The sequence below is a fragment of the Akebia trifoliata genome, chromosome 4 (assembly GCF_017979445.1).
Source record: "Akebia trifoliata isolate Shusen 1 chromosome 4, ASM1797944v1, whole genome shotgun sequence".
Classification (NCBI taxonomy): domain Eukaryota; kingdom Viridiplantae; phylum Streptophyta; class Magnoliopsida; order Ranunculales; family Lardizabalaceae; genus Akebia; species Akebia trifoliata.
In genome coordinates, this window is record NC_141378.1 from 3,351,862 (window position 1) to 3,369,180 (window position 17,319).

The 17,319-nt window shown below is 35.0% G+C and overlaps 2 protein-coding genes across 4 annotated transcripts; both read right to left on the minus strand.

Moving 5' to 3' along the window:
• Nucleotides 1-1,040: 1,040 nt before the first annotated feature.
• On the minus strand, nucleotides 1,041-8,349 carry LOC147403001 (serine/threonine-protein kinase PBL27-like). 2 transcript variants are annotated; one of them, XR_015177381.1, is made up of 6 exons: nucleotides 7,962-8,349; nucleotides 7,093-7,292; nucleotides 6,291-6,480; nucleotides 3,311-3,702; nucleotides 1,403-2,256; nucleotides 1,041-1,200 (listed from the first exon to the last, which is right to left on the minus strand). XR_015177381.1 is itself a non-coding variant. In XM_086438437.1 (5 exons), the coding sequence occupies exons 1-5, from the start codon at nucleotides 8,092-8,094 to the stop codon at nucleotides 1,618-1,620; spliced, it is 1,554 nt and encodes a 517-aa protein (XP_086294563.1). In that variant the 5' UTR covers nucleotides 8,095-8,349; the 3' UTR covers nucleotides 1,282-1,617. The 2 variants fall into 2 exon arrangements, 1 of the variants encoding a protein (XP_086294563.1); XM_086438437.1 differs by lacking the exon at nucleotides 1,041-1,200 and having other exon boundaries at nucleotides 1,282-2,256.
• Nucleotides 8,350-12,817: 4,468 nt separating this feature from the next.
• On the minus strand, nucleotides 12,818-15,815 carry LOC147403002 (membrane-anchored ubiquitin-fold protein 3-like). Of its 2 annotated transcripts, XM_086438438.1 has the most exons (5): nucleotides 15,657-15,815; nucleotides 15,379-15,471; nucleotides 15,092-15,293; nucleotides 13,879-14,049; nucleotides 12,818-13,119 (listed from the first exon to the last, which is right to left on the minus strand). In XM_086438438.1, exons 3-5 carry the CDS (start codon nucleotides 15,222-15,224, stop codon nucleotides 13,064-13,066), a joined length of 360 nt encoding a protein of 119 aa, XP_086294564.1. In that variant the 5' UTR covers nucleotides 15,225-15,293; nucleotides 15,379-15,471; nucleotides 15,657-15,815; the 3' UTR covers nucleotides 12,818-13,063. The 2 variants fall into 2 exon arrangements, with proteins under 2 accessions (XP_086294564.1, XP_086294565.1); XM_086438439.1 differs by lacking the exon at nucleotides 15,657-15,815 and having other exon boundaries at nucleotides 15,379-15,625.
• Nucleotides 15,816-17,319: the final 1,504 nt, after the last annotated feature.

The window sequence follows — 17,319 nt, forward strand, 5'->3', positions numbered from 1 at the left end:
GCAGCATTACCCTCGATACCATCACCAGTTCTCTTTGATCCCATGTCTGTAGCGACACCATCATCATCGACATCAATTAACCACAAAAATAATATTACTACTACCTCATCAGGGTTAACTTCTGCACAGCTCGAGATCCTATTTCCTCGCCCAAAGGGGACAAGTCTAACTTCTGAACGGTTTGATCCCATGTCTGGATCAGCATCAACACCATTACCATCACCATCACCATCACCGGCTCTTGTTGATCCCATGGCTGCATCTGTACTGGTAGCGACACCATCATCGACATCGATTAACCATGAAAAAAGTATTACTACTACCTCATCAGGGCTAACTTCTGCACAGCTCGAGATCCTATTTCCTCGTCCAAAGAGGATAAGTCTAACTTCTGCACAGCTTGAGATCCTATTTCCTACCCCGAAGGGGCGAAGTTCTTCACAGTTCAACATTCTTCACAGCTCGACATCCTATTTCCTCCCCCAACGGGGATAAGTTCTTCACAACTCTACATCCTGTTTCCTCCATTGAGGGGACTAAGCTCTTCACAGCTCGACGTCCAATTTCCTTCTAATGAGAGGGGGCCCATGTAACTGATTTAGTTGTTTTTCAAGTGTTCACTGGTTGAGTCTGTAACTGATTTAATATTTGAAATTAAACAAGTTCCTAATATACCAAGCATTTTTTTCCCTTTATCATGGCCAGCATTTCGCCTATTTGATTTGACATTATGGTGGAACGTACGGAACCCAGGAATCACTGGCCAATCACATTACTATCAAATTGAAAATCTCGGTTGATCAGGTCCAAACCAATATCTTGATCAAGATTCACAATTACCACAAAGGGTCCATCAAAATGGGAGCCACCGATCAGGATTCAAGAAACCTGCCTTCTGCGAGTGCAAGACACTCATAAAACATCAAACAAAAATTGTCTGAAAGGTATAACGTCATGGCCATACCCGATGATGTGTGTATTCTAACTTTGATCGTCGTGAGAGAGAGAGAGAGATCAAACCAATCTGATGATCACAGCACTTGATGGCTTAATGCACCTTAGATAATATATATACCAAGAAATAAAATACAAGGTTATAATTCTGTAAAACCTCCAAGTAAGAATCTCAAGCAAGACCCCCACACCATGTCACAGCCAAAGAAAACATCAAATATGCCATCAATTACTCTTGCTTTGCACCTGTACAGAAACTACTAAAATATCTTCAATAAGAGTTTTGGTGATTCGAGATAGCGAGGTCTTTTTCATGAAGAAGATGAATGTGATGATCAAACCTTTGGTATACAATAAGCCGAAAACATGACCAACTCTAGAATCCATAACAAGAGATAATAATGGGTACCAGATATAACAGTTGAAGAATGAGTAAAAGAAACCAAACCTGAATTGCCCTCTCTTCCAAGCTTCTTTCCTTTGTACCTTGGCTTCAAAACCTTACAAGAAGTTGACTAGAGTCATGGCTGTGTTGGGGTTACCCACATAAATCAGGAATTACAACTTGAATCCTTTCAGATCCTTCTGTCTATAACAAATGGTGAGAACTATGGGGTTTACGGTCAATTTATTTCCAAGGTTAATGCAAGATTAACTTGGAATTTAGGTACGAGAAGTACCCAAGAATTCATTTGTACCATCAAAGCTACCCATTGTATTTGCTCGCTTTTTCTCTCTCCAATTCTCACCCCATACTTTGGCTTCTGCAACCGCACGTTCTCTATCAAGATCACGGTTGAAATTCCTTGGGGTCTCCCTTACTCTCCCTACATGAACAGGGCTGTCCCTTTGAGAGCCTGGCCCCTCTAATTCATTCAACCCAAACTTCCTCCCGGACCCACCACCTGATTCGCCGCCTCTGCCAACCCCGGCACCAATACTCACTCCCCGAATGGGGTCTCTGTGTCTGAAATTGGGAGAATCCTGATGGGGTGATTGAGAACCATGTCGTCCACCACGTCCAACCTCATCTTGTCTGTTTTGGTCTTCCTTGGCCCTTGGTGTAGATGAACCGACTCTGTTATTTTGAGCAGCAGATGCAATTGGGTCGTAAGTTTGGGAAGCTAAATATGTTAGAGCAGTCACAACATCCCCTATGAGAGGCCGAGTGGCAGCTTGTTCTTGCAAACACATCGCTGCGACAGCAAGTGCTTGGTAAAGGCCACGCATTGGATAACGACCTTTCAATAGTGGATCAACCATTTTTTGGAATTTCCTACGGTCTTTGAACAGTGGACGTGCCTGCAAAGCCACATTCAAGATAGTGGGAAAGAAGAAAGTCTTCAATTTATGTTGTTACTGTAATGAATGTGAACAAAAATGATCATAACTTTATGAAATACTTGAGAAATTCTTGATACATTGGTCTTTGATGCATGCAATACTCAAATAATAAGACTGCCCTTAAAATAATGGAGAATTTATTGAAATGGTAAATGGATAACCTAAAACAAGCTAATTGATTTTTACAGATTTTTTTTTAACAGTGCTTTTGGAAATGAAGTAAAATACAAGCTATACAAACAAAATTTATGTGGAAGAAGTAAAAATTTCTCTGGGAAAATAAATACCTTTAAAAGAAATATAGTTTATCAATCTCTGTTGTATATCATTATTAGTACTTAAAAAAAAAAATCTAAGTTTCATGGGTATTTAGGAATGTTAAACTAAAATTAATAATAACTTTATAATTAGACACAAATTGTTAAGAATAAATATCATTTGAAAATTTTCAACAAGAGTCCATTTTTTCCCCACTACAAACCAGCAATATGGACCAGAAGTTATGGGGATTTGAAAAATCTAAAGAATTTTGTAAAAGATGTCAATTTAGTTTATTTCCTTTCTTTATTTGGTAGGTGTAAGTGTGAATGCGGGGCTTTGATCTCAGGTCTATGGTATATCCACACCACGGGCTTTACTACCTCACCAAGGGGGTACCTTCAGTTTGACTCCTCTAAGATGAGTTTACCATTTTTAGCATTATTATACTTAAGACTAAATGATTAAGTGTGGGGGTGCAATTGAAAGCAGAAAAGGCATGTTTAATCATACCAAATAACAATTGGGAAAGTGGCTTGTTGAATGTATATAGGGCATTTATTATGTAAAAGACTAATATACCCTTTGTCTTTTTTCACTAAAAGACAACAAGGCTATTATTGAAAAGTGAATGTAGTAGAGAATGCAAATGTTCCCATGATATCTTGAACGTTAGCATTCCCTACAGAATATGTATGTGAATCATTTTTTCGCAAAGTAAATCACTAGAAGGAAAGAAAAAGAAACAATTTACCCATGCAACCAGATTCTGCTCCCCAGGAGCACGGGCATTGTCAATTGCCTTGCGCCCTGTGATCAGCTCAAGTAAGACTACACCAAAACTGTAGACATCAGACTTCAGAGTGAGTTGACCGGTCATAGCGTACTCTGGAGCACAATAGCCATATGTTCCCATCACTCGTGTGGAAACATGGGTATTGTCACCAACAGGGCCGAGCTTTGCAAGTCCAAAATCAGAGAGCTTTGGATGATACCCTTCATCTAGAAGGATGTTGGATGATTTTAAGTCCCTGTAAATAACAGGAGGGTTTGCTTTATCATGCAAGTACTCCAAACCCTTAGCAGCGCCGGCTGCAATCTTCATTCTTGTATTCCAGTCCAACGGCTCCTTATCGGGTGGAAGATCTAAATATTGAAGGTCAATTGAGTCATCTAGTAGATATATAGAACTTCACTAATCTCATTAGAACTTGATATTTCTTAACAAAGAGTAACAGCATCAACATAAGTGATTTCCCAAGTCATCCAACAAAATACAGCTAATTTACAGTGTGAATTCAAATAAAAGGGTATGTTGTTCTAACACAATCGAAGTAATCTCCTCACTAACATAATAGTCTTAAGTTAAAAAGTGCTGAAGCATTCAAAGAATAAACATAATAATTATCCATTTCATGCACTTCTCTATAAATAAAAAACTGTCACCAATAAGGGTAGATTAGTTGTATTATATTCCTCTTCTTCTGCGCATCTGAAACGGTAGAGGATGACAATAAGCTAAGGTTTGTAATGCTTTTGTTGCATCATTTGTTCTCCGCATAATACTGAAAAATGATCCAAACAATATGCTATCTCAATAAGAGTTCAAGTCCACTTTTGCAAACCATGCCATCTTGAATGGATGATAATAGGACTAAAATTGTCTGGGTCCTGCATATCAAATCCGTTAGGTTTTAAGAATCTTTACATGTATAACCTCTCCAGGTCTTCTCCTACTTGTAAGTCTGCCCAGATCTCCATTTTGTGACCCAACCCTGTTAGAGTGGCCTTTCCAATCCATGATACTTGGATACCTTTAATATGCCCAACATACCCACCTCGACACAATTTGAAACCAAATACTGCATAAATACTTCTACGTACAATCTTCTCGTTTCCTATTTTCTATTAGTTATACTTATATTCCTAAGTTTTACCAATTTTCTTGTCAACAAAAATATGACGATGCACTAGACTACTTGAGTTTATGACATGCTCTATAACCTCAATAAGAACCATTGGCAATGTACCACCTAGTTCAATGACAGCCAAACCATAATAACATCAGTATGACGAGCTCCTATATCATAGAATTCCTCTATCACATCCCAAAGACTACTTTAGATTATCTAAAATCATGGGTATGCCATAGCCACGGAGATGGTACTTCCAGGAAATGCACTTCCTATGAACACAAGGTTAGCATTCGTGGTGATCCAATTATTCAACCTATAGATGAAAAAAGAATAGCAAAAGCTTATGCAGAACATAAATTTTCCACCGACATATGCACATAAGGTGCAAGCATTTGTCACGATGTGTTAGAAAAAGGTGCATAAAAACAACTTTGAGGTTGTGGGTTCAAGTCCAGCTTACCCATCAAAGAAAAAAGTGAGATATAATCAAAGAATGAATCGTATGCTTCACAAGCTTTTATAATAAACCCCAGTTCCCAAATGTCTTTTAAAACACAAGTTTTGTTAAAGATGAGCTCTCTAGGCACAATTTTCAAGGGTATGCAGTAGCCCTCCTAAGCCTACCTATACTAGGAATTCACTTGGTTTTCAAGGCGGCCCACCCAAGAGTCTAGGGGCATGCTTGGATGAGATTTACAGACAGGTGCTCATGAGAGGCGGCATTGCATACATGCATGGATATACAACATTAAAACACAAAACATTATTAGGGTTGATTGAAAACATGCATGGCATTATTGATCTCGATTTAGTAGAAAGTAGAATTTTATGGGCAATAATACATAATATATTAAAAGTCCCTATAAATAGGTTGGTTTAATCCCCCAGCCAAACACTTAGTAGGTGATCATCCAGGTCCAATGCATAGGCTTATGTGTTTGGTTACCTTGGTTGGGATAAGAACGGGGAATATCATCATGCTTATCAAGACAAGTTTACTTGGTTCTAAAGGCCATTGAAGGTCTATAGCCGGGGGGGGGTTCTATATATCGCAAAATCTAGGTCTCAGGATAGCTCTATATGATATGAAAAATTGAGATGTACTCCCAACTAAGATAATACAATAAAAACTGAGATAATCGAGGGAGAACTAAGACAGAGATTTAAAATAAAATAAAAAATAAAAAAAAAGAGAAACACCCAATGTATTGTACAATCCAAAGATCATGGCCAGGAAAACCCAAGATGTTATGATAATTGATAACTTGAACCAAGATAAATAAACATTTTCAATGTATATAAACATATAAGGTAAATACATGCATATTATTCATACATATTACTAAGATGTTTATGACATAGACAGCCCATCACGGTCCTAAAGGTATGCTTGAGTATGGTAGTCAATCCATATTCTTGTGTGATTGCTTGAAGGAAGAAACTTAAAAACCTAAGAGTCCTCTTAACATAATCACAAACTTCTAGACCACATAAAGGTTAAAAGATGATGCTATGAAGCAATCACACTACAAATAATTCACATATGCAACATAATAACGATTTTGGAGTGATTGAAATGCATAAAATAAATTAATAAATATAACATAGGCCAATGAAACCATACTATGAAGTATATACGAACTGGAATCCAAGATAGGTTTGAAGGACAAGAATATGGTCAGAGAACCAAGACAATCGCTTGGACTGGCATCATTCGGCAATAACAATCCGCGGGCCAACGAAATCAGTATTCTGTATCATAATATGGAAAAAATAAAATAAAATAAGCACTTCCATAGAGATGGTGAGCAATCTAACCATGTAAGTGGTCCTCCAAGGATCCCAATGGCATGAACTCGTATACAAGGAGGCGTTGGTCCCCATCGGCACAGTAACCAATCAAATTGACAAGATTAGAATGGTGTAAGAGGCTGAGCATGAGAACCTCCACCAAAAACTCTCTATTTCCTTGAAGGCCATTCCTATCAAGCTGTTTCACGGCAACTACCTGCCAAGATAATTATTTTCATCAACCAAAAAGCATAGGACGAAACCCATCATCATCATCATCATCAAAGCTTTACTCCAAAAATTTGGTGACAAGACTCAACAATCAAAATTTTATGACAATCACACTTCAATAATTAAAGGTCATAAATACAAAATACAAGATACCCTTTTGATGGAATGAAAAATATCTAGAGAGGACCTTTGACTTCCCTTGGAACTGAAATAATATTTACTATTATAATGAGAGAAGGCGGAGTAGAAGTAGTTCAACACCAAATTTTGGATCTCACAAAAGCCCCCACCTTTACATTTAAACTTAATATAATTTGGTCAAAACCCAAGAAAATTGCAATCCCACGACCTTATAATCACGTTGGTTAGTTTCCACAATTAAAAAAATATATCGTTTTTACTATCTAATCTTCAAAAAGATCTTTAATTGATATTTTAAATTGCAAATAACCCTTTCGGATACATGTGTGTCTGCACATGCCACCTTCTAGTGTATATAATGTGAATAAGGGTATCATTAAATCTCCAACTACGCATAATTAACACATTTCACTATCTACTACTCTCGAACATGCACATAAAACTAATCCCAACTGACCTGTCCGGTGCTCTCCAAGCGACCCTTGTACACACGTCCAAACCCTCCTTCACCCAAAAGACAGTCTTGCTTAAAGTTCTTAGTGGCGGCAGCAAGCTCTCGAAATGTAAAAATCTGTGCAGCAATACGTGCAGTTGGCCCATCTTTAGGTATGGATATTTCCTTCTTAGAATCAGAAACACTCAAAGATTTTGATTTTTCTGCACAGCCAAACAAATGAGCCTCAACATTGGAGTGAAAAAGAAAATAGGAGCAACAAAGACATCCACCAATATCAACAGAAAGCAAAACTGCCTAAACCTATGATGAAAATATTAAACCTGATCTACGTGTTCCTCACTATTGTCAGCTCTCTTTTTAAATTACCAATTTAAATTCGGTTTCACAGTACAAACTTCTTTACTTTCCAATGGATAATAGTTTATGTTTGTTCATCCTCTGTGTGCGAAAAATGGTAATAACCAACTGAATATTATTATTTTATGATAATTCTCTTCAGATTTACAGTTTTTTTCCTAATCCAACAAAAGAGAAAACATCCCATTTGAAAATATGAAATTAACACTAAGTAATCAGAATCTCCTTAAGTATCATAACTTAACAAGAAATTGAAGAACCCTAGCAACCCACTCATGAACTGTAACAGTATGAGATAGTAAAGATAAATTCAGAAAACAACCCAAATGACACAAATTCTCATAGATCAGATCGAAAAACAGATAGAAATTTCAAAATTTTACCACAACCCATCTCAAATAGTCCAATTTACATAAATCAAACTCAAAATTCAACACAGATAATAACATGCATCAATTAACTACAATAAAAACTAAGTTATCTAACAAACCCAGAACAAGAACAAGAATTACCTGAACTGACTCTGCTAATATTGTGACATTGAGAAACTGAACTCTCCTTAACAGAATCCTTCTTCACAACTTCCTTTACACCTTGATTTTTCTCCTTATTTGACGATCCAAAGCAAGGAAAGCACCTGCCCATCTCAAATCAAACAAACCCAGAAAAGAAAAAGAGATGCTCGACCTTTAACAACACCTCTTCTTCTTCATCTCATCCAACAGCCCATCTCAGAGAATTTTAATCTCTCTCTCTCTCTCAACCTGCTCAACCTTTTTCACTCTAACCAGTTTAGCCAATTTGGGAAAAAACAGAAGAACATCATCATCATCGCCATGAGAGCAGATCAACAAATCAGAGACTCAGAGAGAGAAGGTAAAGCAGAATAAGAATATTATATTGAAATCTATGAACACAGAGAGGAAGGGAAAAAAAAAAAAAAAGTTCAATTAGAAGTGGAAAAAAACTTTCCTACACAGGCAGTGTATAAAGAATCTCTGCACTCGCGTACTTTTTCTTTGGTTAAAAACAGAGGTAGTGGGCCCCACATTGTCCACGTGTTTACACAACTCATTGCTTTATCCATGTTGCAGTGTCGTGCCAATGGTTCAGCTCCAAGATGCCCTTTGAGACCAGTTCAAATGATTTTGAGAAATTTTTTTTTAAAAATAAAATTCATTTTTACTATAAAGTGAATTGAATAAGTGTTGGATAAAGAATCTAATTTTATATAGATCAAAACATTTAAATTTCAAAAGTTGATTATATTTACCACAACATATCATCAAACCCAATCTATAGGATGACAAATCATCAAGATTTTATAAATATGGTATGTTTAATTCTAATTAATTTTACATTGGGTCTCCAATTAGCTTATCTTATTATTCAATTAAAAAAATCAGAATTTATTGGTTAAATTCATTATATTCAATTCCTTTTGATCTGTTTCGGCAAAATAAATTTTGACTGGCAGTGAAAATAATTTTTTAATATTTATTATTATTACTTTTTCAAACTTAAAAAGGGTAATTTCTAATCTTCAGAGGAAAAAAATCTCATCTTCCAGGTAGGATTCTTTTAAGAGAGATACTAAAATTGGTTCGGCAATAGAGTACCTTTTGAACAGGTGGGCTGTTTGGTCTTGACAGTGCAGAGTTATCATCTTTACTGTCCGTGCAGAGTTAAAATATTAATTGTTTGTACTCGTACTTAATACCATATTAATTGAGGTTTGAGTATTTCAAAACTACCAATTTTACGTAATCAATTTGGAATCTGCTGAAATGCCACTAAAAACAGTCTAACTTTTTTTATATTGACTGTTTTACCCATACTTCACGTTAAGAATGACAGTCTCATAGTTTAAAAACTCGACTCCAAAATCGATTCAACTAAAAATTTTGCGAGTGGACTTGGAAGAATTAAATAAAATTATATTAAATTTAAAAATGGTTTTTGATATTCTAAAATAAATAAAATATTATATTTTAAAATCCACAAAAATATAATATACAAGTGTGGTTAAACATCTAGTTTTATTTCAATTTTTCCAAAAATGAAAATGACATGAAAATATTTTTGAGGCATTATCGAAACATTCTGAGATTTTTGATACATTTAAAAATGGGTCTTTTAAAGTAGAGTCGAGTTCAAAGAGGAGAAAAGAGGAACTAATCTCAATTTTTTTATTTATTTATTTATAACGAAGGGTATCTAGGCCAACTTGCACACACCAGACTAGTCCCTACGCCCCGCACTCAAACTATACCCCACTACGTGGAGCGGTGCGTGACCACCAAGATTTTTTATAAGTAGTGAAATTTGAACTTGAGACCATAGAAAGAGCAGATTCCTTAGCCCCAAGTTACTACCATTTAACCACCCCCTTGGTAATCCAATTAACCTCAAATTTTGATAATCCAAGTATCTCTCTTTCTCATAAGTAAAATAAGAAATTTAGAACTAGAACAATCAATATTTTTTTCAATTTCATGATTGTATAGTTTTAGATTTGTTTTTTCCTTTTTTTTAAATCAAGATATCTCAATTAATACATTTCAAAATGAAACAAGATCTTAAACTATATATTTAATCAAATGGTCCGAATCCAATGACTCACGAAGAATGATTCATGAAAAAAACACATGGTCCCAATTTGGATGCCTGCAGGCCGTCTCGAAATACAATTTAGTTAGAATCGATTTAACCAAGTTTTGAGTCGACTCAACGAGCTCAAAACTATGCTATAATCCTCATGTGGCAAATTGTGAGGGCCCACATAGAATAATGTATAAACCAATTAGGTTCATAATCTATTATTGTTATCAGGTCGGATCAGAGGCCATGATTTCGGTAGAAAAGTGAATGATTTCATTGACTCATGGCTCTTGATATTTTGTCTTCAAAGGCAGCACTACTTTAGTTTAAAGTACTACCAGGCTATCATTTAGGGTAGGGGGCTATAATGATAATCAAATGGGAAAATTTTCTTTTTAAATGGTCCCTAAGTTTTGGGGTCATTTTTAATAGTCCATATAGTAAAATTTTTATTTCTAATCAGTCCTAAACCCCATTTCCCACATCTCTAGCGATTGAATGTCCACATATCTCGCAATAGAATGCCCTAATCATTCGAATTCACCATTTTCATTCAAAATAATTAGATTTTTAACGTCTCAATCAAGTTTTGGAGATTCCATTCCGTCAAAAAGAATTTAAAAAAGATGAAAAAATCATTTTCAATGATTTTGAAGACATGTAACAAATTAGGATTTTTCACATTTTTTCTTCGTTTTTATATGAAAATCGATCAAGAATGATTCTTTTGATTTGAAATAATCTAAACAAGTAGTTATCTTAAGTTTTTAGTCAATCTTTTCACGTATTGCAGTAAAAAAAACTTAAAAATAAAAAATTGGTGAATTTTATGGGTGTCGAGTTTTACAATAAATAAAAAGTGGCGAGTTCGATACTACAAGTTGTGAACTCGACAATAAATAAAAAATGACGAATTCGACAATAAATAAAAAATGGTGAACTCAGACAATAAAAAATGATGAGTTTGACAATAGATAAAAAGTGGTGAGTTCACCAATAATGAGAGACCTTTGAAAAATAAAAAATTTATTAAAATGGACTATCAAGTTACCGCCCAAAACTTGAGGACTATTTTGAAAGAAATCCCTCTGTGTAATTTACCCTATTCAAATTGAGTCTACTCTCTCAGAATCTAACTTTTCAAACTTGATTTTCTAGTCTACCTTTTGTTGATCCCAAATACCATTTATTCTTAAATTATTATTATTATTATTTTTGATAGATAAAGATATTTGTTAGTAACAAAATAAAAGGGAGGCTAAATGGCCTGCCTATAGGAGACCTAAAACCAAAGAAGAACATTAAGACCTACCAAGTTGATCCCATCTAAAGAGAGAACCCCACTCTTAAGGCCTTTTAAAACAATTTTGACCTTAAAAAAAAAAAAAAAAAAAAGATAAAATCTAATTAGATTAGAGCATAAATGATCAAAATGACTATGAACCCACATTGTCAAGTTTCTCTCCTACTTGACTAATGTCAAGGTATATATAAAAAAAAATTAGAAGATCAGTATCGAATTCAATTGTACTGGACACACAATTCATTTAACACTATTAAAACCCTCCAATGAATTCCTGATATTATTTTTCAAAATAATATTTATAATGTCCAATGGTGTTGGGCAATTTCCAACACCTTCTAATGTTTACTAAAAGAGCCTTTATAAATATAAAAAAACAAAAAAACAAAAAATGGGTAATATGAAGGTTTGCACATGATTTACAAAAAAAAAAAATATTCTTGCACATCAACAGTACTCACAATGATATAATGAAACTCTGAAATGGTGTAATTGTAATTTAGAAACTAACTAATGTGATTTTGCATCAAAATACAAAGTTATTTAAAAATAAATAAAAAAATAGAGAGAGTTACAAATGCCACACCAACTTTTGCTAATGCCACCTCTACCGTGTGCAATTCTTTGGTGATTTACAAGTAATTGGTTTGTGTTGAGTTATGTCTTATATTCTTATACATGGGATTGTCGTAGATTCAAACCGGATCTTTTGATGATCTGTTAATGACCCGCATGACTTGTTTAATTGGTATTGTGCGGGGTTTCCCCACCATTACTAGGGGTTCGGGGGCGAAGCCCCCGGGTAAAATATTAGGTCCATTTGATTTAATTTTGGATCCGACTCGTTTAAGCTCTTTGTAACCCTAAATATATAATGGGTAAGAGATGAAACCCGAAAGGATGTGAGAGATATACGAGAGACAGAGAGAAATTGTAACCTCGTTCTTCTTTGGTTAATATAGTGAAATCATCGTTTTCGCTTGTGGACGTAAGTCGATACTTTGACTAAACCACATATATCTTGTGTCGTATGAGATTCTTACGTTCTTGTTTGATTTATACTTCGGATCATAGGATTTAATCTAATAGTATGGCATTAGCAAAAGTCGGTGTGGCAATAGCATCTCTAAAAAATTATAGAATAATGCTTAAGTGACCTCAAGATTGTACCTCATAGCACATCCTGATGTGGAGGTGTGTAAGAACCATAGATGCTTTTTATTGAAACACGAGTCAAAAAGCATCTATGGTTCCTGCACACCTTTCATATCAAGATGTGGGATATGAGGTACACTCTAGAGGTCACTCTAGCACAACTCAAAATTATAAGAGGGAAAGGGGGTGAGAGGGCATTAACAAAGAAAAAGTTTACTCATTAATGAGTTACAAGTTACCACTTATCCCTCTATAGGGATCCATTAAGTAATTTTCAAAAAAAACAAAAATTTGAGAGAGATTGAGATGTGTTAGAAACCTTTCTGTCACATATATTCATGAAACTGGTACAAATGTCTAGCCACTTAAAGGAGACTGATTACAATTTTACAAGAACAAGAACAATAACAACTAAAATTAAGAAAAAAAATTGGTATCGGAAAGGATGTCTATACAATCAATGATGATATTAAAACCACAAACTTCATTAAAAAAGAGAAAAAAAATCGTAGTCTGGTATGCAGCACTACTCACAAAGAGAGAAGGCAACTCCCATTAAAGGATTGAACAGGAGCACAGGCTCGGCCTTGGCATCTTGTCCTGGTACTCATCTGTGTTCCGACAAACATAATAATAAGAGTGAGTCCTCCTCACCCAATTGTACTAGTAACTATGCACATAACTAAAACATCTGGAAACATAATATAACTTTCTCTTTAATTATCTACAGAAAAGAAAATTAACCTAATATGAATAGATGAAAACTTTGATAGAACCAGCCAGGATTTTTTGTGTTCAAGGGCAAAAGAAGTTGCTCTTGTGACAAAGCAAGTGAAGATGTCCTATGAGGAGTAGAAACATAAATTTTCTTCTGATAACTATCACAGAATCACGAACTAGGGTCAAGCTTTACAAGTGATCATCTCTGGAATCAATAAGAAAATTGAAAACCATATGGAACAAACTGCCAAGTTTCTAAAAATCATCTCTGAATAAGTTCAAATGGATTGGCTTTACAATGGGACTGAGCTAGTATTGGCCATATCAGGCCATCTTGTGTGCCCCTTTGTGATGTGTCAGGTACGACTCAAGCTTACCCACTCAAAACAAAAGACCGACTCCACTCAGCTAGAAAACATAAAGGCCAAAATCCAGAACTAAAATCAGATCATTCCCTAGGAATTATTCACTATCGTTTAGGATACAAACATGTACATCTTCTAGGTTCAAAATGATGTTTGGCTAGTGATAGATTATAGAGTTCTCAGGGCAAACAAAAGACTAGCAAATGAAGTGCTGAAAATCTGGCAACTTGTAGAAATTCAAAAAAAAATTAGTTTTCTGATATAAGTGAAGGGAAAACAACATACCGATATTCTTCCTAGCTAAAGGAGGCTGCACTACTACATGCATTGTAATAACTCCACCAGGCAAGTTTCCAAAAGGTATTCTGGATTCAGCAAGTGTCTTGTTGTCTTCCAAGACTTTTCCAGCGTGTATGAGCTTCACATCGCTTCCTGACTTGGGTTCGACTGTTTTGTCTGGCAATGGAAAGGGTTCATTAGAGGTTACATAGCAACTACAAAACATCCGCGAAGCTTCGTTTTGAAAGCCTAAAACCCCAATACTGCTCCACTCTCTAATCTCCCTTATTGAAGTCAAAAGATAGCACACATCCTCTGAATTAAAAGCCATGCAGATGAACATTCCTCTTTCCATTTCAATAAAACTTGTATTGGGTTTGGTTCAAACATTTGGTTGCATATGTGAATGTGATAAATTTCTAGTATCTTAATTGAAAATATTATTCACACCTTGGTTAAGTAATTGTGTGCAGAGCAATAACACATACTCCGCTTGTATATTTATTATTTTCTATCACAAGCCTCACTTATTTATTTAATTGACAATTGTGTTCTAATTTACATACTTCCTTTACAAGGGCTTGATACACAAAATGTGCAAACAAGGGATCACTCAAATGTCTTGAGATAAGATATAAATTCAACTATAGTAAAATGGGTGGGGTGGGGTGGGGTGGGGCGGTGGTCTTTCCTGTCCATATAGGCAATAAAGACTTCATTTCTGTTACACAATCACCATATGATCAATCTGACACGTATTCTTGTGAATGCCGTCCTCACATAGCATCAGAGAGTAATCTGAAGGTGATGAAATATTGAGGAATCTATGTATTTGTGCCAGTAACAAAGAGGAATCACTATAAACTTAGGTCTATCATTTCCTTGGTGTAAAATGTTTAATGAGTTCAATTGTGTATTTTTTGAGGATTTTGTTTTAAGACAGATCCTTATGTGTTCTGGGTCCGGATAATCTTGTAATCTCGTTCTCCCTATGTGTAATCTCGTTCTCCCTATGTAGGTCTCCTCGATCTCCTTTTCCTTAATGGAATTATAATTATCAAAAAACAGCACCTCTATAAACTTGGTAAATATGTTACCCAAAACTTTACTTAGTTTGAAGAATAAAAATCAGCTGAACTTAATTCCTATAGATTCAAACATATAATATATAACTCGAAGAATGAAGTACAAAAATAAACAAAAGCAAGCAGATTCAAACCTTGAGGCCACTCAGTTGCAAGCCTTTCCTTCAGTGTTGCAACAGTAGTTGATGGGGCATAGCTACCATGACTGATATCTGTACCATCATAGATACGGAATTTAAGTTCGATACTCTCCCTTCTATCTTCCATTATATCTATTATTCTCAATCACCGAGATTTCAGATCCTTCCAAAACCACAAGAAGACTCTCCCTGTCGCCTAAAGAAACATCAACAAATCTCAAATTAAATTCTTGAAAATTTTCGTTTGCCAAAATCTAGAAATTAATTTCCCAAATTTATACCTTTTCACACATTTGGACATCAAATCCTTACTAAAACCTATAATCCGATAATGAATCTGCCATCTCCAAGACTCCTAAAACCAGAGCTTCGATCTAAAGAGAATCAAAACGAAAACAAAACAATCAAACAAGAATTATGAATTCTTTCTGATTCAAAGTAACTACGAAAGTTAGATCTGCGAGAATCTTTCCTATTTTTAATTTCTTTGTAAATTACATCGATCAAATACAACTCCATAAAAGCCAATTAATTGCGGAAAGGGAAAGAAACCAGTTACCGTAAATGATCAAGAGTTCAAGACAACATTAATGCAAAATTCGAGCTCACAGAGTCGATTCAGTCTCATTAGGAATTGTCGGTGCTTCTGACTTTTGCCACTAATAACAGATTTTTGGTTCTCTCTCTCTCTCAAAAGGTTTGAAATGGACAAGAGATCTGAAATGGATATATTTTTAAATCGGTTTATAGTGAGGTAGGAGAGAGCTAACGTAAACCAAAGGTTAGCGGTTAGAACCGTCAGATATTTGACGAGGGTTCTAAGTAATCAACACGTGTACGGATCCAATACAAAAGTGATTTCTTTGCCACAACCCAACAGCCGTTTGACATGCGGCGCGAATGACATCATCAATGAGAGAGAGAGAGAGAGAGAGAGGACTCTCTCCTACCATAGTGAGAAATAGGAAACTTTTAATTTGATGAGTATGTGACATTTCACAAACATGATCCCAAGGAATGGGGTTGCAGTGGACAAAGTTATATGAATTTCAAAATATAAAAATAATTAAATGATCATTTTTCATCATTACATTTTATTTTTAAATTTGGGTGGTGGGTAGTTGTCCCTTTTCAACACCTTTTATTAACTTTGAAAAATAATTTTTTTATCATTTTTTTTTAATATGAATATTTTCATGAAATCTAGAAGGATGTGTTGTTTGATTGTCGATATGATAATCAATGAGGGTTTAACGACCTTTTTTAAGATTTGAAATATTAAATTATGAATATATGTGTAGAGCATGTGTGGCTAAGAGAGAGAAACTCTCTCTTTATTGTTGATGTCATTCGCTCCACATGTCAAATTACTGTGGAGCTTATGAGCAAATTTGCTCTAGTTCCTATAAAATATTTAGAGGATTGATCTCTATATGGCATGCTTTTGTTGGTGTTTAAAAAACCTTGGCTCATAATCAAGTCATTCAAGCAATCTAATGTGTTTATTTATTAATCAACTTATGCCGCGTAAACATTGTTCATATCTATAAAAACAAGACATCGTATTCTCAACTAGAAAGAATTATGTTTTGAGTCATGATTTACTGATACTCCCTCTAAGATATGCTCCCTGACGTGGCATGGGTTAGAACCATAGATTTTTCATCAGTAAACACAAGTTTACATCTTCATAAATGTGTATAATTGTGTATCCCAAGGAAAAATATATATAGTTCTAATACATCCCACGTCAAAGAGCATATGTCAGAGGGGGGTGTCAAAAAATCATTATTATAATGTTTTTGGTCTGAGTCATGATAAAATGACGCTCTAAAACCACACAGTTTGTACACAATTGATGTGAAAAGTGCACAAAACCATAAATCTTTTTCTTCGAGATACATAAGGAAAAAGACCTACAGTTCACTTGCCACATCAACAACGTACACGTCATTTTATCATTAATCTTTTCGTCTTCCTTTCAATTATGTCAAAAAAGTGAGTCATGATAATCTGATGCTCTTTGTACACTCTTTGATATGACAGTGCATAGACCATAGATCCTTTTCCTTGTGACGATGGAGAAGGACCTATATGTGGCAATTATTTACCTTATCATATGATCATAACTAATCATTATATTAGACAATGAATGGTAGGCACAGAATCACCATACTTTCACTGGTAACTAAGGATCACCATATATATATATATATAACATA

Bases quoted from the DNA above. Each gene is read 5' to 3' on its own strand.
- LOC147403001 (XM_086438437.1), bottom strand. From the start codon at position 8,094: ATGGGCAGGTGCTTTCCTTGCTTTGGATCGTCAAATAAGGAGAAAAAT. The intron at 7,293-7,961 runs GTAATTCTTGTT...TTGGCTGTGCAG, and splicing joins TATTAGCAGAGTCAGTTCAG to AAAAATCAAAATCTTTGAGT. The intron at 3,703-6,290 runs GTTAGATTGCTC...TTCAATATTTAG, and splicing joins CTTGGAGGACCACTTACATG to ATCTTCCACCCGATAAGGAG.
- LOC147403002 (XM_086438438.1), bottom strand. From the start codon at position 15,224: ATGGAAGATAGAAGGGAGAGTATCGAACTTAAATTCCGTATCTATGAT. The intron at 14,050-15,091 runs GTTTGAATCTGC...TTCCATTGCCAG, and splicing joins TGCAACTGAGTGGCCTCAAG to ACAAAACAGTCGAACCCAAG. The intron at 13,120-13,878 runs GTATGTTGTTTT...GTCGGAACACAG, and splicing joins TTTAGCTAGGAAGAATATCG to ATGAGTACCAGGACAAGATG.